At 32.6% G+C, this 24536-nt stretch overlaps 1 protein-coding gene across 7 annotated transcripts in view; it reads left to right on the top strand.

The window, feature by feature from the left end:
- pdm3 (pou domain motif 3) overlaps nucleotides 1-24536 on the top strand; it is a 217238-nt gene that overhangs the window by 155712 nt on the left and 36990 nt on the right. For all 7 annotated transcript variants that reach the window (XM_068776924.1, XM_068776927.1, XM_068776922.1 and 4 more), the window contains 3 exons: nucleotides 388-579; nucleotides 7785-7922; nucleotides 8518-9001. In XM_068776924.1, coding sequence (XP_068633025.1) covers nucleotides 388-579; nucleotides 7785-7922; nucleotides 8518-9001 — 814 coding nt within the window. The remainder of the gene's footprint in view (nucleotides 1-387; nucleotides 580-7784; nucleotides 7923-8517; nucleotides 9002-24536) is intronic.

The raw sequence follows: 24536 nt of genomic DNA, 5'->3' as shown, positions 1-24536 counted from the left end.
TATCTGTATTAAAATTAAATTTAGTAATAGATAAATAACACAAAAGATTATTTTACATTATTTAAATTTAAACATATTATTTTTTCTTGTAAATCATTGACATCAGAAAAGATTATTTCCTTTAATACATTATCTATATCTGTCATAAAAAGTGATGTTGCTGTATGTTTAAAAAAGCAAAAACGGTAATTTACTAATTATTATAATTATAACAATTAAGTTGTATAACACTTAATATTTTAGCAAAATACATTACAATAAATATCTTAATACATTACGCAAACAAAATGTCTTTATTGCTAGTAAAAAAATAAATTCTATTGAACTAAAACTCCGATAGATCGAAGTCATTGTACTATCAAAATTGACGGATAGATTGTTTCACAGTGGCGTCGATGTTCCAAAACCTGCAAAACCTGGCGAGCATGCAGCAGAACATGGCTCCGATGTCCCAGCAGCAGATGTCCCAACAGATGTCTCAGCAGATGTCGCAGCTGGCAGCCAATCTGCAAGGCTTGACGTCTATGCCTTCCAACCCGGTCATCAATTCGCCTTTGAACCTTAGCGTTAGTGCACCAGGTAACTGATAACTATCTAACTACATTTTAATAAGTAATCTAATTTTTTACTCGTATTAATACAACATAAATTATTTTGAAAGTCAACTTACAATTTTTAACATTAACTTACATCTTCTCTTATTGGCGTACAAAGTAGCCATTGTAAATAATCAGAGAAAGTGGATAAAACAATCAAAATCAAAATATTCTTAGTTGAATGGGCTGTAATAAGTAAGCAGAAGAACCGGCATGAAACTCTACAGTTTCTGTTTTCGAATTTAGTTTTACAAATGAGTCTATTACAATAATTAGTTTCTTTCGTGAGCATCAACAACATTTAATTCCACACATTAACACCAGTATATCATTATAGGATAGAATAATATAGTCTTTTCGTATCTTTTAATAATAATTTTAAAGTTCTCTAGTGGATGATCTGAAATTATTATATAAATTAATACAACAATAAATGAACATGACATGTTTTTACCAATGTTTATTTACTTTTTAAGTAATTGGCATTTAAGCCAATCTAATCAGCTATTTAATATAATATGTATCGGCCTGCGCCAAGACTATCGGGGGCGCTCTCGAACCTTGCTACCTAATCAAGGTTTAGACTAAGCGTCCTTTGTCTCTAAATATTTAAATGCCGGTAACGCTGTCCATCCGTCATTAAGTAATAGTTCCGAGAGTATCTTGATTCTCTATCTATGATATCATCGTCAAAGTTTCATGTGTAAATGTAGTGTTGACTCGAAGGCCCTGTTAGTTTTTGCTTCGCAATCGACATATCACTCCATCTACTAAAGTAAATACCTACACGGGTATAGTCCTTCTTCGCGCGAACATCATCGTTGTAACTAGACTACAATAGTCCAGAGTAATATTTTTAGCTAAAGTACTGTTATATCTGTGTGCTTAATTTAGATGAAGCTGCACAAAACCTAAATCACCTAACAACATAAAATTACCTACATATATATATATATATATATATATATATAATAAAGTACGTATTTAAAATAGATTCTGAAATCATTATCATCGTCATTACAGCGGCAGGTCGTTCACTGCAAGGCATACAACATACATAAAGGATAGGTTTTTTATGGCCCCTGTTTTTTGGTCTCCACGTTCCCTATCATATTGTTAGGACAGGAACTTACATTACTAATATTTCTTTCATTTTGCTTTTTTAACACCCTCTCTCTGTAATCCTTTACATTTTCTATCATTCATACATCGTTCATTTACATTTCATTGCCTCCCATTTGCCAAATTCCCTGAAATTTCATTCACACATTTTTCAATTTACTTTATTTATTTTTATAATACATTGTCACCCAGCGTCTTCCGGAGAACTGAAAAAGGTTGTCTGTCCACCTTGTGCGTGGATGTCTTATACTACCTTTCCTATTCGTAGTCTCTACTTCCAGAAACTTAAGGCTGTAATGGCCATCCGATATGCTCTTACCTATCTCTTCAACTTGCCAATCTTCTAAGCTATCTCTGTGTCTTTCATTCGTCTACGTATGTCATTCCATTACTATGATAAAAGTATATTAAATACAATTATAATGAATCGATGTATAGATATACTCTTCACTGACACATCGCTAAAGCCAATGTCCCGATTACATACAGATGTAAGAGATCATTACGAATACATTCGCTACATTATTAAGTGATTAAAGAAGTAAATTTCTTTTTAATGTTTTCATTAACCGTGTTATTTTGTTAAAGGGCATGGCCGTGTAGTTTGACATAAATTAAATCGCGCTTCAAACTGGCTTTTGACTTGTTCGTAAGTCGAACAATATATATTACTTGCGTAAAAGCGTTTCGATTATACCTCTATCTCAGGGGTAAGCAACATTTTTAATCAACGGGCCAATTATTTTTTTTTAAATTTGTTCCGCAGGCCGTACATAAAGTAACACTTCTTAATAACTTATAGAACTATATTTATAATATACATTAGAATAAAAAAAAGTATAATTTAAAAAAAAAGTAAAGTTTTTTAATTTAAATTCAATATTAAAAATTGCATACGCGTCGCGTTCGTATAGCTTATTTGAATAAGTCACTGTGTGATTAACTCGTCCCAAATGTTTTTCTTTTTCGATTTTGTATGCACTACCATTTCATTATAATTAATTTGTTCGTGAAAGTCGATGAAATTGGCCGGCCGCATATACATGTTAAAAGAGCCGGAAGCAGTCAGCGGGCCGCGTGTTGCTCACCCCTGCTCTATCTAATTTCTCTGTACTCGTATTAAGTTTAAAGTATGAATGAATCATTAATCAATCGGCGAGTTCATTTCTCAAGAAATATTAGGCAAATGCTTTGGCACATTGAAAAAAAAATTCGTTTGAAATTTTAATCTTTTGTGTACATAATCGATTATAATTACTATCGAGCAGTTGTAGCCCAGCGCTAAAGGACTGAGACTTGTGATCGTAGGTCGCGGGTTCTATTCCCGGAATACAATCCTATATAATTCACACTTTGTGCCTTAATTACATAGGATTGCTACAACTCACAAGTTTCCACAATATGTGCGGCAGCGTTTTCTGCGTACAATATGCGTATAATACCACAATGCGATCGCTAATCAGGCTGCCAAGCGTGGCGATTATAGTATATCTCCCATAAATATTATTGTGGCTGGCCTTCGCCTAGCAGAGGCATCCTCATGCAGTTTTATTATTTTAAGCGATTATTTTTTTCTTTTATACTAGTCAAAAATTCTTACAGCAACGCAATAAAGTATATATAAGTAGGTGGCAAAGTTAAACAAGTAATAAGGATATAAAATACGATCATTCACTAAGGGGCCACTTGCGGCTCTTTGAACGATTACTTTTGGCTCCGATTGATTGTCGAATTATTCCTATATTTAAACGTATATTACCTGTGACAGTTTCTGGGAGATCGAAACAAATTACTGGTGTGAATAATTGTTATTTTTATTCCACCATAAAATTAGCGAAATCCAAATCATATCATCCAAGACATCTTAAGTATTATTAAGAGTCCTGTTATATACGTATGCCATTATATCTAACTTCAATACATATATTTTGTACTTTTGTTTAAATAATTTCAATATATATGAATTTTATAAAAAAAATGTTTTAAATGCGTATTTCATTGCGACTGGCTAAAAAATTCAAATTTCGAAAAATGGCTTGCACTTTCAAAGAGCTTGACTACCTCTAGTATAGATTATCCCTTGATACTGATTATCTCCACTTTAGTCTACACTCGGAAGCTTTAGTTCACTTTGCGACGTTTTTCACAACATTAGCATTTCAAAACAGGCTTTCGCACCGCTCGAGGGTAGACCACTAATTAGGCCAAATTAGACAGATTGGGATAATCAGTGGGACACGATTTGTGCATTAAAAGTCTTGACTTGGTCGTCACGTGACTCGTTATTAGGCGATTACCGAATCCAATCGATTTAATGAAAGTTAGATAACGGCCCCACAGGCCCGCCCATTAAAGCTATGCGGCGGTGGAAGGAAAAAAAAAACCTATTTAAATAATGAGTATAATTATATATTTTTCACGAACGCACGGACGTTACGAGTGTTGCAGTATCATTAAGAGTTTTATTGTCTTAATAAAGCTAATTATATATTTTTTTCGGTACTTAATTGATGCGGCGCTGGTGAGGGCATTTATTACAAAATGTGAAATGTCATGGTTTAAATGAATACGTTATGTTAATGCCGTGTTTAACGGGCTTGTAAGACGCGCTGATAATGTTTTAGATTTTAGAGGGGCCGTTTTGTTAGCGGGGAATTAGTGCTGCTCGGAGTTATTGCGGCGTATCACGTAGCCTGCTTACTATTGTATACGTTCCTTTTAAGTAAATGTTATGAACTTACTTTAGAAACTTTTATTCTATAATATAATGAGATTTTTATAATTATAATTATAAAGAGATTTCTTACTAGAGATAACCTAACTTTTTCATAGTTAGAATAACGTAAGTTCCTGTTAGAGGTCACCACAATCGAAGTCCAAGCTTTATTTTAATATGAATAATGTTATTATAAAGGAGCTCATACTAGTTTCTAATAAATTGTACTCTTTTGTAATACTTTTGCTATTGATTGCAATGGCTGTAAATGAAGGCCTTTTATCAATGTGCATAGCCGGTAATAATTTACGTATCTGATACGTGGTCCCTTACAGGTCAGCCAAAGAACAATGAAGAGAACTATGCTTTGTTTCTTTTATTTGCTTCGTTTCTTCTTTGATGAGGAGTTTTGCGGAAGAATTACTCGTCTGCAAAGGTACTCGTGCACCGATGGTCGCTGGTGCCGCAAGGTTCTGGAGTGGCGACCACGAGCCGGTAGACACGGGGATGCCCTCCATCCACCAGATGGACCAACAACATAGCTAAGATCACGGGAAGTCGCTGGATGTTAGGAACTCAAGACCGGTCATCACGACGATCTTTGGGGTAGACTTAGGTCTTGCAGTGGGCTGAAAAAGATAAGAAGAAGAATTTCATAACCATCTAAAACATTGGGATCATACTTAATGTATGAATTACCTTTATTTAAATTTTAATGCATGAAGTAATAGTCTGTGTTTGGCACTAATCGGTGTAACATAACTCCTGAAGATGCCCCGTGGAGTGATGAAACACGTGTTGAGTGATTTAACGGTGGCAGTTGTGTAATTCGCATTGTTTGCCGCATGCGCATTTATCAGCGGGCTGGCCGGTGGTGCACTTTGTTGCACGACTACCACTGCATGTGCGGAAGTGGCTAAATATTGGTCCTTCTCTTACTTATGAAGTAATACGTCTCCAATTACATAAAGGCTAAACGAGACAGTTATATCATTGTCTCCTACACAATGCATTCGAACATTAATATTTTATTTATACAATAAATTAACATTCAATAATTACAGAGCATTTTAATTAAATAATATTTTAAAGGATATAGACTTCTTATTATATTAGGTAAATTCAGAATTTATATTAGTCTCAATACATTCAGATGTTAAGTTAATTTTTTAATATATAATTATCCTTAATTTATGCAACAAAAAACAACCTTTTTAATTCAATAATACAAGGAAATAGACTTCAAACTAGATATATGCAAAGCTATATTTGGCAATATTACAGGGTCTTTCTACAATGAAATATAAAGATCGTTTTAATTTTATACTTTCCTTTAAGTATACGTCAAGAATATAATTAATTAATATTAAAGATAAATATGTAAAACAAATCATGAGACCTTATGTCAGAGATAAGCTAGCCTTGAGATACGGAATGCTATATTGGTTGTAGTTTTGAAGTATTCAATATCATTCTTATTTATAAACAAAAAGCTTTAAAGCGTTATACACCTATCTCCAATCATCCTGTATAAAGTGATCACTCTGAAATATTCTATATTATTTTTTAAATGAATGCGACTGTACAAAACCTTCTGGCAGTATAGTATTATAGAGATTTAGTAAACATTAATATTAATATGTAGTAATACGATTTTGAAAAACGCTTTTTTAATATATTATAAACGTTATTTGTTGTTTTTGCAACTTTAACACCTATTTCCAATCACCCTGTATTTAAACTATGTTTACATATATTAGACATCAACATGATTTTAATATAAAATTATTACATAAGTAAATGACAGCAAATGAGTTATATATTCCACCCTTTGAAGCTTTTACGTCTATAACTAAACACCCTGTATAATATCTGCATCAGATAAAACTTCATCATCATCACTATTTTAGTCTTAGAACCTCCAGTAATGAGCATAGGTTTCTCTTGTTCTACTCTTATTCAATTCTTTAAAAACAGTGATTTTTTTATATAAATCTTTCATCCATAACTCGAATAGATTTTAGATTTCCGTGTGGCCGTTTTGTTCGCATCGAATTAGTGACGCTCGGTTGCCGATGGATTTTGTTTTATTCTCTATCGTTATTTTATTACTCAGCGTCTTTTTGTAATTAACAATAATATTTTATTGTCTCTTATAATTCGTGTAGAAAGCCGTCGAAATACATCCCACGATTGATACCATAACGGATTGATGCATAATAAATTTTATATCCCGTGCTAAATATGTACATGCACTTAACATTAGAAATACTATTACAAAAAAGGTTTTTATATTTTTAATTACATAGTATTACAGAACAGTTCAACTGATATGAACTGTACATATATAAAATTTGTGTTATTGCTTGCATAAGGAGGGGTACCATAATTGCAATGTTGTATAATGCAGAGGACGCTGCTGTCCACCCTATGGGAACTTCTTTGTGAGCAGTGTCAATCATACATAATAAATGCACAATGTTTGTCTTATATAACATTTTATATCGAGAATCGAACCCACGATTTACGATCATAAGTCACAGTCCTCTACCCCTGGTCTATTATTACTCGCTATTATAAACTATCTACAATTAACTAAAACATCATGCAATACTATAAGCGGAAATAATTTTATTACAAAGCAATACGGGGTCAATGACCTCTGTATATCTCTATATATGTATGTAATATTGTTATTTTCAATATATATTTACGTGAAATTATATTTAACTATATCTCCGTTTTGGACTGACTTGTGTAAATTATTTATGTGTTTAATAATAATAAGAAATTTGAATATGAAGTCTCGGAATTTGTACTTTTATTTACACTACCAGTGAAAACTTTTAGATTGAATACAGTCATTTTTATAGACATATTATTGTAGTTTTACAATGTACAAAAACATTTATCAAAAATCTAAAATAAACCAAACAGTCCCGACTACGTATTTAAAAGATTATATATGACGGGATATACCATAGTAGCCTTGCTTGGCAAGCTAAGATAAGAATGAATCCCGAGAATTGAACGAGCGACCTGCGATCGCAAGTCTAACCTCTCCTCTACCGCTGGGCTAGCACCGCTAAACTACTACTAAATATTTATAAATCAAAATTTTGCTTTTGAACATTTTTTCTTGTTTATTTTCTTATAATGAATCATGTTATAATTTAACGTCAATATCTCGTTTAAAATTAGCGTTGTACTCGCTCTTAGAATTTTTAAATTTATATCTTTTATTCATTTATACATCTACTTACCTCTTCGACTTCCATAGGACCACCCACATGACAAATGTTGCTGGCTTTAATTTTAAGTTTTAATTAATTAATTTCTGTTTTTAAAAGGTATGGGCTCTCCGAACCCGGTTAACAGCAACATGCTCCCACCAGCGATGCCTTCTCCGATGCCGCAACTTATTCTCGCTTCGGGACAGCTGGTGCAAGGCATTCAAGGTGCTCAGCTGTTGATACCAACGTCACAGGGTGAGTACAACAGATATCTCTTCTTTTCGTCGATAACTTATATCGGAATAGAAAATCACATTGTACTGTAAAACACTAAATAAAACATCATTCAGTGAAGCCACTAAATTGGTAAAGAAATCATGAAATATTATCTATGGAACACACTAATTGGCTATGCTTGCTCATTCTACCTACTCTATGTTTATGAAGAAAAATTTTATTGTTGCCGCTGTCAGGATATGGAATGAGTTACCAGAACTAATAAGACGCGCGAAATCGCTGTCAGTATTTTGAAAAGTGGTAAAAGAGCACCTCCATAGAATCTAAGACAGAATATTGTGTATTATCTGCTATTTATTTGTGTTTATGTAATACCTTTTTCACCTACATTTATATATATATGTATATATATATATATATGTATATATATATATATATATACATATAAAGAGGAAGAGCATTGCTAGTGCGCCCTGCAACGCCCTATGACCGAAATCATGATGATGAAATGTTAATAATTGTGAAAGTAATTAATAAAGTATTTATTATTTGTTAAAATTTGTAAATCGACTTACATAATTAAAAAGTTAATTTTACCTTTATCTTTGAACAGGTATAGCGACGCAGACCATCCTAACAATACCGGTCAACCACGTGAATTCCAACGATCAAATGGTTAACCTGGCGCTGAACAACGGCCAAGTGGTATCAACTTCGCTCGCGAACCTCCAAGCGATGGCCCAACCGCATCAGCTTCTCAATTCCAACCCGCAGCAAACAGCCAACATTCGACCAAACATGCTGAACCCGACGCTATCGAACGCCTTGCTGAACCCTGGCCTACCAAACTTCCTGGCCAACGGAGCCACCAACGCTCAGGAGCTCTTACAAGCGCTGCAGCAACCACAAGGAAACCACAACCTACTGCAGACGGTGCAACAGAACAACTTACCTCAGCAAATGCAAGGGCGACGGTCGTCATCTCCTCGTCCGGACCGACACTATAAAGAAAGGGAGAACTTCGATAGATACGGAGGTCCTAGAGACAGGAGCGAAAGAGACAACGCTGGTGCAGCTGCTCTTAACAGTATTAACAGGTCAGTACAACTTCTTATACATCGCTATATGAACAAAAATTATATATCTATACTAGAGTTAAACATAACAAATTCTTTACATCTTTAATTAGTTTATCCGTCTATAAATAATATAATATTCAAGTGGTGTTATTATTTCTAAAAATAAAATAAAATTACTTCTCTATAACACATTCATCTCAAATCAAAACATAGAAAACTTCGGAATGGCTCAAATAATTCGGTCTTTTTTTACCATAAGGCGCCAGAAATATTCCCATAAAAAAGGAGACAAAATAAAATAAGATTATAACTCTACTAGTAAATTAAAACACCTGTTATAAACAGCTCTTAAAATTTGACGACAAAAAAAACTAAAAAACACATTACATCTAATCAAACAAAAAAATGTCGTATAACATATGCAATAAAATTCATTATTAGGTATCTTGCAATATTCAAAATAGAGAATTTATTTTTGCGGACTGTGGTAGCCCAGCAAGAGTAAAGGTATGATACTTGTGATCGTTGGTCACGCCTTCGATTCCCGGAATACAAACTTATATAATTCACATTTTCTGCATTAATTATATAGGATTTCCGCTGCTGACAAACAAGTTTCCAGAGGATGGTCACGTTCTCTGTGTACCATACAATACTGTGATCGCTAACCTGTCTGCCAAGCGTGGCGATTAGGGGATATTCTCCAATAGATATATTTGCCTTGCAATGGTTGTCTATAGATTGAAATGATGACGACGACGAAGAATAATTGTTACCGATATATAAAGTGATATGATGACTATAAAATAGGTGCTACTTATTTATATCTCCTACAGGTCTATCACTTACTAATAATTTTTAACAATGCATAGTCTATTGAGTCGGCTAGAATGTCTTATATGCTTAAAACTATCGTCATTTTTACAAATATCCTACTTACTTACCGACGGATAAAACTGGGGAATTTGTCAAAATAGCGCCCTCGCGGTTCAGGGAATTGTGACGTGGAGGCGCAGATAAGGCCGCCACTGAGCGTGGGTGCAATGACAAATGTTGGTTGTAATTACGTGACAATGAGTGTAATTACTCGGCCGACGCCAACTACACACGGATCTTGTGAACTGTTTGTGCACGCGTGTGAGTGTGTATGCACATATATTCACAAATGTGTGAGTTACTAATCAACGACCGTTGTCAGCTGTGTAGGGTAAGCATCGAAATCGGATTTTATAGCTTCAATTTATACAATTTATTTGATGATTTAGACGACTATTACGATCGCATGAAATTTCTTAATAATACTAAAGTAAATTACCAAATAGTTACAAAAAGCTTTTATTTGTGATAAAGAAACATAGTTGCATATGCTTTTCTATTCATAGTTTATACGTGTTAACAAAATACACCAACCACATAACGATCTAAGAGCTCGGCGGCTTACCAATCCTGTAGAATAGTAGGATAAAGCCGCCCAAACCAAGGCTCTCGATTCTGCAAATGCATTTGGGCTGCAATAACAGTCAGATACCAAAAAACTGTGTCCGAAATATCAGGTATGAAGTCCCTGGTCAAGGAAAATTAATAACTGGACTCTGCATTACCCTGAAAAAAGCAGAGGACTTGTGAAAAGAGAATGTAAAGACAACTCAGAACTGTACTTTTTGAAGTGTTTACCTCTTCTGGTCACTGTGAACATTGTTTTATAATTTATTATGTAACTGGTACAGAAGATGGATCATTATAATGACTTAATTTTCAATGCTTTCAACTATCATTCAAAAGGTAGGACATACTATTTTTTAATAATAAGTTTATTTAACAACAACAACAAAATAAATCCACATCATCACAGTTTAAATACAACAAAGATTTATTAAAAATAGCTGCATATTAATAAAGCAATAGTATTAAAGCACTTTCTTGTTAGTAATTGCATAAATAATTTATAATAAAGAATACAAAAGGATTAATTATAATTGAATGACTAATGTGGTGCATGCAAAAACAATATTACCATTTTATTTCATTTCGAATAGAAAGAGTCGATGCTATCGCTCGGGGTAACGTCCCTTTGCTCATTAACTGTAATTATTTGGCTCCCGTAATTCTTTATTTAAAAAAGTAATTTATCAAACCTCTTTCTCTTTCACTCTTCAATAGTGAGACATTTGAAATGTGAATTAATAATATTCATTACACGATATCGATTGACTTCTTAATGATATTTCTGTATATTTTAAGGAGCATATTAGGTTTTATTATAAGCGGCCAGTATTATAATATTAAATATTTGTTGAAATATTAATGGCAGTTATACAAATATAATAAACCTCTTCAGATTGTTGAAACAATGAAATTAAAAATGTAAATAACACTTTTTTGTCGATAAATTGCATCGAAAAGATGCGATTAGTTATTTGTCATCGCACCATGTGCCAGTGAGGTGCAAAAAAAAAACATTTAATGACTTGTCGTTCGGAAACGCGCGCGATGCTTTGACGATATAAAACGGTTTTTTTTTTCACGAACCCTTTGTTCCCCGGTTACGTTTTTCCCAAACGCTTTTGATGCTTAAATCTTTTGTATTAAAATAATTAATAGAACCCAATAAGGCAATATTTATGCAAATATTTAAGGAAACCCAATAAGGCAGTAAATGTCGATTGGCAAAGAGCATCTATAAATTTAAAAAAAAAAAGAAAAAAGATCATATTGTCACTTTCGATCTTATATCTCAACACCATTAACGCTTTCGGAAGCGGTAGAAATATCGACGAGGTAATAGAAACCGATAAAGTCGAGGTTCGGCTCCGAGTCGAAATTATAAAAGAGGCAAGTCGTGGACCACTCTAGACAGCATTTGAGTCACCCCATCCAGGAGCGCCTAAACTATCTAAGAGCTTGGCGGCCTTTCAATCCAACGAAGCTGTAGTACGTAGGCTCCCCAGGTAGCTTTCTCGCTTCACTAACTTAAGAAACGTCGTAGACACGGCGCTCAAAAAAGCATCTGCAGATTTCACAATCTGCAATCTGCAAAAGCAGCAGAATAAGCCATGTAAAAATGCCGACGAAACAGAGTTAGGAGGCAAATATAGACAAAACAGTGATTCTTAAAAGTTGCGAGAATGTCTATTTATCATTATTTATAAGTGACTTACATTGTATCGATCATCATAAAACTTTAAAACGATTGATCTTATGCAAATTTATTCATGTCCAGTTTTTATACGTTTTAAAAACTTACCGTCGTTAATATATGGCATAAACAAATGTACAATCATTCACAATGTATGTTTCTCGAAAATATTCCACGAGACAATGTGGACATTTTTTAATTTTTACATGACATTAATTATATTACAAAAACTACTAACTCAGACGAATTATAAGAATCCGTTGAACATTTGTAACATTTTAAACGCAGCCTGTACAATTGCGCCACACAGATGTACAAAAAATGTATTAATTAGTTGAGCAAGTAAAACTTTTTATCGATATTGATATTAACAAACATTTAAAGAAGCGATAATGGGGAAATTAATCGTCAGTCATACAAGTTCGTATTTAAAAATGCGACTGCCTCATCGTGACTGTATTACGAACAGTCATATTTAAATGCACATTACTAGTGCATACAACATTAATTACATGAAACGATGTTAATAGACAAAAACAGATTACAATCGATAACAGAAGGCGATCAATGTTTGCGATGAATACGACGTAAAATTCATCTATAGGTTCTCTTTTTAATTAATTGACATTTTAAATGCAATCCAACCAGTAGCAGTAGTGTCTATCATTTGAAAAAAAAAGAAAATAAATATTTTTTAATTTATATTTTGTGCATTTCTTTTCCTCTTCCCTTAATAATATTAAAATTACCTGAATAAAGATAATAAATAATAGATAATAAAATATAAAAAAACATTAATTATTGTATCAGATGGGCCAAGTAAATTCACTTTTGATAGTAATGTAAAATAAAAAAATAGTTATTTGACAAATACTATCCTTTTTATTTTTTAAAAAAAATATGTCGTCAGGATTTTCGAGAACATTCATCAAAATAACAATGAACGTTTTTGAAAACGCAAACATGTAGAGCTAACCCTATTCGCAGACGATTATAGCACCCTCTTCTTCCGGCGTCGCTAGTCACACCATCACCAACCTGCAGATCTTAGCCCACTTTCTATTACAATGGTTCTGGAAGTGGATAATCTAAATTAACGCCAGCAGAAGTGCGGCAATGCTCTTCTTGAAGCGAAACCTTTCCTAACCCAACTTCTCTCATAGTCAGTCCACTGGCATAAACAAAGCTAGTTTGTTAGATAGATAGTCTAGATATCGTTCTAGATGAAAAAATGAACTTTAGTGCGCACAGCGAAAAAAGACGGCCTTCGTTCTCGGCCGCCTTTGTCCGTTACTAAAAACCCGGAGTAAAATGTCTCTATCAAATAAAGTGACCGTCTATAAAGCTGTAATCAGAACCGTTCTTACATAAGCAAGCCCGTACTTCGAACATTGAATCTCACACTGTGTTGTTTTAATTCCGCAAGTGTTTTCTGAGAACTACAAAAGACTGCTGTTTAAATGGCCCCGTAGAAAAGATCACAAGGCGACTTACCTGGTCTTCATGACAGCCTCTCAATGTTCCTTCAATGTCCCTCAATGAAGATTCAAGAAATTATTTAAAAAATTAAAAGTGATCCTTTTTATGGCCGACACTTTATTGTGTGTAATTGTTTTTCTGCTTCTGACAACTTAAAAGTAACCCTTATTTCCATTTTTTGAAAAAAAAAAGAATGCTTTTCATAGTCAAAAAATTCTTTTACATGTCAATTATTGTACTTTATCGTGTTACCTGGTAATAAATACAAGGTTCAAAACATGGTTAAAATATTTAATCGACGTAATCTACATTAAAAACTAAATGTGTACCCCGCAGTCAAATACTTACGTGTTAACAACTGTTTTTTGACCCACATATAACGCTGTAACATAGGTACTTCACAATCTAAACATCGCCCCGCGAACATAATAAGGAAAACCAAGGCGCCCATTCGACTATTATCTATCATAATGAGGTATTTTATGCTAATTGCAGACAGGATGTAAAGTAACTTGGTGCCGTTGATATAATTACATAAATAACGCCGAGCTCACGCACCTTATGAACAATTTTCTGGTACTGGCCGTGCGTAAAAAGTTCGGAAGAAAACAAGAAACGGCTATAACTTAGCCGCCATTTTGCGATTTTTTCCCGCCATATTAATTTTACTGTTACATATTTTTATCGCAAACGTTTCTTTTTTTTTTCTTTTAACGATAGTTTCATCGTACGTATTTACTTTTAAATATTTGAAATAAAACGAATTGAAAGTAAAACCATAAACGATATCACTGATAACGAAACGGTGAAATATATTTTGAGTAGTGTTATTGTTGTCACTTTACGGTGTTTCAAACGTAGAATTTTTTAACCTTTAAAACTCGATTTAAAAAAACAAAACATTTTTTATTTTAAAAAATAATTTCCCCTACTAATAAATACTTCTATTATTGATATAATTCAGAGGAAACAAGTACTCTGATTTTCTATTTAAAAACATTGCGTACATTATTATACTTTATTAAGAGATTCTTTTTTCTCGAGAACCTCGACAAGGGCCGTAACTTTAGCTATTCTATGGGATAGAAATTCTTAGATCGCATAAGCCAATGCTCCGTGGAATTTCTACACACAAGGACTTGACTCGTATTTATCATTTCGAATTTTGGTTGCCAACATCACGACCGGTTGCTATTATTGGTTAATTAAGATGCTAAAAAATAATATTTACATTTTACAATTATATATAAGTTAGCTGTGACGATATATCTGTGTTAATATTAGTTTATAGCAGTCATAGTGGTATGTTCATTAAAGCAAACCTTTTACTCTCAATAATGGCGAAAGACTCGATTTAATTTCAACAAGAAATGTAATCCATTCACGTATAAAGTATTTTTAATTAAAAAAAAATAATCAGTGTAATTTCTGCCAGTTGAAGGTTTCTATTAAGGTCATGTATACATGTACAACCGCGGAGCTCTATATCCAAAGTGTCTTTGCTTACTTATTACTTTGTTCCGGTGTGTGAACGCCATAACTAGTGCAATTACAGCGTTAATGAGACGTACCGTCACATGTCCCAAGGTGAATACCATGGTGACATACTGCAATGGAATATATACCACAATACCTTCTTTTTACCACATTGTTTCTGCCATTTCTTTCAGAGGTTAACGCTTTCTGAAATTATAGTGATAATAATAGATCAGGCTGAGGTTAGATATACTTATTAACCTCCTCTCTTGTGACAGGTGAGGCTTATTCGTAGGTACCCTTACGGGCAGTCATCCCTTTAAGCTTCCGATTAAGCAATCAAATAAACAGTCGCGGAGAGGTGGATTCGAAAATATAAGACAGGAGCCCTGTCATCATGAGCTTTGATGGTAGACTGAAGGAACGAAGCGCCCGAAACTTCCCCCCCTCTCGCCGCGCACATACCTAAGGCGCGGTACATAAAACTGTCGCGACGCCTTTATATTTGGAATTTTGTAATATTATCCCGTATAAAGTAAATATAGTTTTTACTTGTTGAGTAAACTTAAAAACTAGTTACACTATAACAGGCAACTTACACAACAAGGTGTTATCATAAGTTTCCACATTTAATTATTTAGATTGTAACGACGTACAAAAGGATCAAAATCCCACATAGAACAAAGTTACTCAACAAACTTTATAGCATATACAGAATGTACGACAAAGTCTTACAAGACATACATTTACTCACATACACATAATTATATACATATATACATTTGTCCACACAAATACATATAATATGTAAATGAATTATAAAAAATAAATCGACAATCCGCTACTTGTACTTTTTGTTTTACTGGTTATCTGAAAAAAATTGTCTCTAGTGATATTACCACTTTTTGTATTTTTTATGTAATTAAAACTCTATGTTTCTTTTCTAAAATTATATGTATTAAAAAGAGTATGTCATATATATATATATATATATATATATATATATATATATATATATATATATAAAGAGAGAGTATTTATATATAAATATAAATGACTCATTTAACAGCAAAACGCCTTAATGTTTTACATTCATACCCGTTAACTATGTATGAAATGATTACTCAGAAATATGATATAATATGAATATATATTTATTTCTTCTATCTGAATACAACTCCCAATAATTTCTGTCCAAACAAAGTCTACAGGGAAAGATAGTAAACAATATTTAATTTTAATATACAGTGAACCGAATTTTCAAAATTCAACACCGTGTTCTGTTTACATTATCACAACGTTATATTACTACTAAAACACAAACTATTACATAATATATACATTTATCATATATATATACTTTATTTGATCAAAATTAACTACATGTTTACAAATTTTAAACCTATATCTAATCACCATGTATTTTTTTTGCCTACTACAATTCACCATTTAATGTTTAGTGTAACATTGCAAACCTTTTATGTTAGTACTAGTCGTGCCCCGCGACCTCGTCCGCGTGAAATTTCTTAAAAATATTTTTTTTTTTTAGAAAGTGCACCTGTAATATGGTTTATTTTGTTTTTTTTTTAGTTATTTTTAATTGTGTAATCTGAACATGAATTTCTGAATTAACATTAATTCCTATTTTACCCACAACTCGTAACGTCTTTATTTGTTAGCTCTTTGCGAACTGTCACGGCGATATATGAAATTCATTGTAATGACAGTAGCGTCATCTGTCGAAAATTGGTCATACTAATGTAGATACCTTTGTTGGCTCATGTACACAGTGCATAGTTTACGATCCAGACAAACATTCGTTTTTATATATACATATATTTATTACTAGTAAATGGTAATAATAAACAAAATGTAATATATTTGTTCAAAACATTTTTTATAATAATCATTTGTTCTCATATCCGTATTATCACTAGTGTTGTGCCTTCAGGCAGTGGATTGCAGTTAATTCGGTCCGCGTTAATCAGTGGTTACTATAATTAGGTACACGGCATTGGGTATTCCAACTTGGATAATTACCTCAACGCCCGTGACGCGTCTAATACGGCGAATAATGGTAATAAATAGATCCCGCGTTGAGATATCAGATTTGAATATGGAAACACTAAACGTTTAAACAATTTTTAAACTATTATATCTATATAATTATATATACACACACAGACATATATATATATTTTATTTTTTTAATTTGTGTGTGTGTGTGTGTGTATAAATAAAATAAAAATAAATAAGGGGTTGACAATTTTTAAATTAAATAAATTTAATAAAAGACACTTGTTATAGTTAAATTGTATGACATACCAATCCATAACTAATATAGCCTTTAACTCACTTGATTCTGAAATTACATTTATTATGTGTGTATATATATATATATATATATTTATATATATATACATAAATGTGTGTGTGTGTGTGTGTGTGTAGGTGTGTAAAGAGATTTCCAATAGAACACCTTGGAAGGAGTCTGCATCTAGCTTGTAATACTTACTAACTTGTAACATTAATAAATTTAAATAAAACTAGTCGACGAAGTAATTATATAAAAAAACATGTCACTCATTACAATTCTTAAACAACAGCAAGGCCGTAAGTGGGAGGTGTGGCAATCATTTTAATTACAAAAACTGGTTAATACTGATTAAAATGAATAAAGTACGCTTTTAGCAACAAAGACATATTAATGTAAAAATCATTTGTAGCTGTTCCAGATTCAGCTCAAGGGTATCGCGGGCCTAGCCTAGTCATTGTGGCAATGTGTCGGTGTAGACGAAACCTTGTCTAGACCGGACTATTGAATCGAATGTTTATTTTATCACACGCACGCCAGTTATAATGTTATGGTACAGTGAACCAATTATTAAATGTACCAAACGCAGAAACGAAACGTACGTGCGAATTACAACTTTATGTTAATGGTTTAAAGAACAATTTTGTATACGTTACAAGTGTAGTACATTTGTGTTGATAGCGGTGAATATAATTTTTTTTTTACTTTTTGTTCTATCGCTTATTAACTTCATTACATATGGTAAAGTTTAAGCCATGTATTCTCGGGCGCCCTTGTGTCGGAATACTATAGGAGTATCATGTACAAATGCCAGATTAAGTCGGTTTCCCTCCAAGGGATCCTTGAGGCTCATCACTGCCTAGAGCGTCTATCTAACTGCTTAGCTTCGCTTTCTTAAATTAGGTTTTTGCCACTTTGACAGCAGTGTAAGCCATTTCTTATCTTTCTATATAGGCAATTTATTATTAGTTTACCTTTATTAAATATATATAAAACTAAATATATATTTTTTATATTTATAATATTGTAAATATTAGTGCTAAAAATCTATTAATTTTAGATGATGACGTATTTAAATGGAATACTTGTATGTCATAAAATGCAAACAATTTTTGATTCCGAATGTACCCGACACCCATTATGCTGAATTTATATGTGTGCGCGTAAGTACTTCAAAGACATTAAGTTAATGCGACCTCATAATTACTGGTTGGAAGCATTAATTCTAGCATCCATAATTAAGTTTAATACCTCATTTCTGCCGGCCTACAATCTAGATAAATATTGTATGTCATTTGACGTCTATTAAAGTTGCATTAAAACGTTAAATCATTGTGAAACACGATTCAACTAAAAGTTTCGTCAGCAACTTTTAGACATGATTGTACATACAAGGACAGTCCATTAAGTATGACACATTAATTTCGTTTAACATTTTTTTAAAGGTTTTATCATTTGCGTATATGTCAACATTATTTTGTTGCCATAAACATGTATCAACAAGACTGTAGACAATTCGCATATATAATTAAAATTATAAAGGATGTTCTTAATAATATAACAGTTGACTATAGCAGAAGGATTTTATGATAATTAAAAAAATTGTTTTCAAATAAATCAGTTAATTATTATGGGCGAGCATATAGAGAATGGAATTTACAAGCAGCAAAATTACACTTTATACATACAACAGTGGATATGTTGCGACCAATGTATATTATCCGGCCTCGAAAATATATATTACGTATTAATATTAATTATGGGGTAGGAGAATTAGTCTATCGGTTTATAACTGCAGTACATTCTTAGTACGTTGCCTTCATCGAACTTCTCTCTGTGACCTTAAAAAAGTTGTCAGGCACTTGCTGGTCTGTGGTCTCTTCTTTAGATCCTTGAAGCTCTATCTAGTCCACGCGCTAAATATATCCAACTTCAACTTCAACGTTCCAATCAACTCGACTACTTCAGCTTCTTTCGTTCGTCTCCAGGTCTCCTCATTCCTGATTAGTTCCGTAATTTTCTGATCTCGTTCAGAAATCCCGTGTATAGCCTTCTCCATGCTTCATACAGCGATAACAATTTAATTTAACACTCTTTATTACAAACGCTATCAAATATTTACAAAGTTGGCAATAGTAAAGAAAAAAGAACAATAGGCGGTCTTATTACACGACTTAATTTCTTCAAGACAACCATAGTATGGAAGCAGTAGAGGGATAAATAACGGATAGTTAACATGTTCATATAGACAAAATATACATACATATATATTAGGGGGACCGGAAAGTAATGTCACTTTCCTAAGTTAAATTTACAAGACTACATTTTTAACAAGTTTTTATTTATAATCAGCAATATTCACCTTCGTTATCAACAACCTTTTGCCATCTTGTATACAAATTTTTAATGTCGGAGCAAAAAATCAATCGTTTTTTCTGTAAAATATGTCGAAAGAAACAATATTACTTTATGGTCTCCTTAATATATAGCATATTTATTTATAATAAACAGTGTATAACACATAATTATAAATACAATAATAAATAAAAATATGAAACTGAATTAGACCGCGCTTGCCTAAGAAACAATAGAAAAAATGAATTAGAGGATAAATAATTAATGGTACCACGCTTGCCTAAGAAACAGTAGAAAAAATCAATTAAAGGATAAATGGTCTAGTAAATATTTCCTAACCATTTTCTTAAAAATAGATAGTGACACAGCACGTTTTATATCCAGCGGTAACTAATTCCACAATCGAACGGCCTAAACAATAATATCATTAAAAAAAATAACTATAAAGACAACAGTTCATATCTGAAGTGACATGTTTATAAAAATATCTTGAATAGATACTACAAAGGCTGTAAAGGACATTCACCATCAGATAAACAGCGTCCCTTGTTTGTTATCCTTCATCCCATAATAAAAATGGATTGAAGATTATAAGCTTAATACGATAGTGTATTAATTATTGCGAAACGAGTCTGTAAAACAATTATAGATAATAAGCGCTTATCTATAATGTACAAAGTAATGGAATAATCGTGACCTTCTGCAACTTGTAATGTTTTCATTATATATTTCTTTTGTTTTTTTTTAAAACCATGTAAGCGGCTGTGAAATATATAACGATTGCGTGAGTCATAACTTAAATAGCTTCTAAATTAAATAATATTTAATTTTATGTAATTATATCAACGAACGGTCGCCGAATATCGTGCATAGATAAAAGATTTCCTTATTTTTTGTATTTATCTTACTCATCATTTCAGCCGTTGGTACCAATGGCTGCTGAAAGAAAAACTCTATATGTGTGCGAATATAAGGTCATCTTTCTTCAATCAGCTTACAGTAGTAGTACAGCAGTATATAGACCAACGAACGCAACGTAAAACATCAACTCATAAGTCAATATAATCAACACACAATATTGTTAAGGTCGGTTGATGCCAGTCGCATCCAACCTTTCAAAGTCAAAGTCGAAATAGTCATCTAAAATCGAACAAGAGAAGATCTAACAAGAAATTCAGTGGGTCAGTTGAAGGATCTTTTGAACAGCATACACTGCGGAACTAATTCTGCCCTAACGTTTAATATGGACCCCATTGTTACTAATAATTTAATATAACAGCTAATAAGACAGCTTTACTGACCACTTCAATGTCCTCTTTGTTAATCTAAACATTTGTTTGAAAGATAGAAAACGGACCGAAAGAGAATGTGAAGAATGAAAGAAGAGAGAGAATAAAAAATAATGTGAAAAAATTAAATGCTAATAAAGTCCCTATCCCACCACAAATAGGGGTACGAGAGGCCCCCAATAGCGGGGTTCATTAAAAAAAATTGTTTCAAATTTTAAGTAAAGAACTTAAAACATTTAATTTTAGTATTATTTGAAATCAAGTTATTTACACTTAACCTATCTAAAAATCTTTGGAGGAGGCCTGTATCCAGTAGTAACCATGAAATCGTCCTCGAGGATATTATACAGTAAATAGTCCAACGGGAGGCCAATAGATTCTTATTTCGCTTAGACGGGCTAACTCTACAAATTACTGCACTGTTTGTAACTTAACCTCAATAGTATAAGGATAGAAGCAATTCTTACTAATATTTATGTAACTTTGTTGTTGAATATTTTCATTACCACCTATTTCCAGGAACGACACAGGTGATAAGGTAAAGATGTATGATTAGTAAGTAAAAATAGTAAGTAAAAAAAAAATTAGTAAGTAAAAAAACTGCTGGTAAATAACTTTTGGCAATTGAAAATCAGCAGGGAGAGATAGAAAACAATAATTAATTTTATTATGTGATAAAAAAATATAAAAATAATATAAATATAATTCACACTCAATAATAAAAAATATATAAATATAATTCACGCTATGTGTTTTATTCAAATGAAATTGCCACTGCCCAAAAATAAGTTTTCAGAGAATCGGAAGCATCATCTTCTACCTTATTCTTCTGAAAACGCCTTTTCTTAATATATTATCATTGAGTTATTTATTAGTTTTAAAAGTATTGGTTTGAGCGCATTAAAGTTTCTATACCTATAACCAATCACCGTGTATTTTATCATTGATAGCTTCAGGATAGAACATGATCTCGGTAGCTCCATAACATACTAAGATCAATTACATCGAAATAACCGCCCGTATTGCGTCTCTTCGATTAACTAGACGTTTGAAATGACTTATCGGCCCTTACGTACGGCTAATTATAGCCAATTGCAATTTAAAATTCGTATTGAATTATTAATGAATGTAATTCACAGACAGTATTATCGTTCCATTAAAACATCATTGGGTTTTTAATTGCAAATGCTACTTAAAAATACACGAACTTATGAACAAAAGAAAACGTATGAAAAATTAAAAGTCAACCTATTATTATATCAGCTATTCCTATAGAGTTGGTATAATCAAAAGTTATTATTACCTTATCGCATTCCTATATAAATGACCTATTTTGGAAAAATCACATAATTTCTGGATTAAATTTAAAATTGATATTTTTTAAGTCATAGGTACTGAACATGACCACACTGACCATGCATTTGTAAAAGGATAATACAAATTAGCAACGCGTACTGTCGAATAGTCAAACTATGTTTTCCGAAATTTGTTTCACAGGTTTCTGCGCAATTTTCTAATTTTTTTGGCATAAGAATCTTCTCCGAAGTATCAGAAAACTTATATAAAAATAATTAAATCGGTAAAGCTCGTTCTCAGCTTATATTATGACCAAAATGAATAACTGTAATAATAAAATAAATGAAATAATAAAATAATAATATTAAAAATAAAACATGAATATTTTTTTTAAATATACACATGCAATAAATAATTATGATATTTAGATCATCTATATGTCAGTGTTAAAAAATGTATTACAATTCATTTTAATAATGTAGTATTATTTTTAAACATTTCTTTTTATCATTGGATATTTTAACTATTTAGTTTGCTTGCACCTAGCGTCTTCCTATCATCTTGATAAGGTACTCTGCCAACTTTATGGATGGACCTCCTATTCTACGTTTACCGGTGTGTAGTCTGCACTCCAGAATCTTAAGACCTCAACGGCTCTGCGTTCTGCACGCTGTTTTCTTTTCACTGCCATTTTAACTTGTCAATCCGCTTAGATACGTCTGTTACATTAGTTCAACTGATCTCTGGTTCGATTTCAAAGAGAAACCATGAACATAGCCCTCTCCGTGGTTAATTGAGCGAATGCGATATTGCCAAAATCACAGACGTCCCGTAAGCTATTATTAGTAAAACATATATTAATAATATATACATGTACACATATATCGTGCATGTATATTCAGAGAATGTATCATATTCATCTCCTAGTTTTTATTTAGTAACTCTATCGAGTTCTAACAATCCTTGAGTGTCCTTGCAGCATTTTAACAACCCCCTTTCACGAGTCAGCCGCGAGTGCGGGTAAGATAGCCAAATATTTCGATTTAATTTAAAACTGAAATATCGCAAAATAAAAGTGCCATTGACCGAACTTTATTATTTAGCCTAGTTTCATTTGATTGACTCTACACAATTTTTACGAAGTTACATTTTTTCGTTCGAACATTCCCTGCTTCCTAATGAAATTAATATTGAGCATTTCGTTATTACCACTTTTTACGTTTTAAATATTAACTGCGTTTTCAGTTCACGCGTATTTTTAGTTTTTATTTACCGCATTTATAGGAGTAACTCTCGGCTTCATTATGTACTTCACGAGAATCATAAAAAACGAAGAGTTTTTTTTTTTTTTGGTCGACGAAACATTCGTTTAATCTGTATTAAGTCTATGGACCGGTGGAACGGTTTGCCCATAAAAAGGAAGCCATAAATAAAGATGATAATATAATCACCGTATGAAAATCAAGATGGAGATGCTCATTAACATGGAACATAATTATATGCAATCAAAAATACTTTCGCGTAACTGCCGCACTGTCAAAATGATTTCTCGAAGCGTTTTTATGACCTTGGTTTAACTTTATTAAAAAGCAATTATTGGCCTCAATAAAAGCAGTCCTCCCTCTTAATCATTCCACGCAGACCGGCTACTCGCTCCCTTGGCAACGGTTTTCGCCTCAAACCAATTGTGTTTTGAGCCAACACAATCATTTAAGGTCATACGCGTATATCAAGAAAATATGTTTGTAATTAAATTTGCCACCGGTGCATTATTATTCTTAAAATAATTATCTCGAAAAGGCGTAGTTCTGACGTCGAGTGCTCTACGTGTTGATAAATTGAAGGAACAATTAATGTTGTTGCGCATGTGCGTGTAACACTCGAGTGTTTACAGTTGACGCGATTGTGTGCGTGCGTGTTGTTCTAGACAAGCGCGTGTGTGACGGCTACATTCGCTAAACAACACCTGCACCAGTCTAATATAAAAGAATGGCATAGAAAAGAGAAGGATAGTTAATGTACACTTCGGATGAGGTCGGTTATTGTCAGACCAATTTACAAACCACACATATATGTACGAACAATCTTTCATCATAATAAGTATTAAATAGTTATCTCTAATCTTGAATTTGCAATTTGCCTTTGCAAAAAACGAGCCGTAGAACAGCCTAGGCTCAAAATTACTGTACGAGATCGAATCAGGGTTGA

The sequence above is a fragment of the Battus philenor genome, unplaced genomic scaffold (assembly GCF_028537555.1).
Source record: "Battus philenor isolate CCGP_79_NKW_IND1 unplaced genomic scaffold, ilBatPhil1.0.hap1 SCAF_13, whole genome shotgun sequence".
NCBI lineage: Eukaryota > Metazoa > Arthropoda > Insecta > Lepidoptera > Papilionidae > Battus > Battus philenor.
The sequence above is the reverse complement of the archived record's forward strand: the minus strand, read 5'-3'. Positions and strand labels throughout refer to the sequence as shown.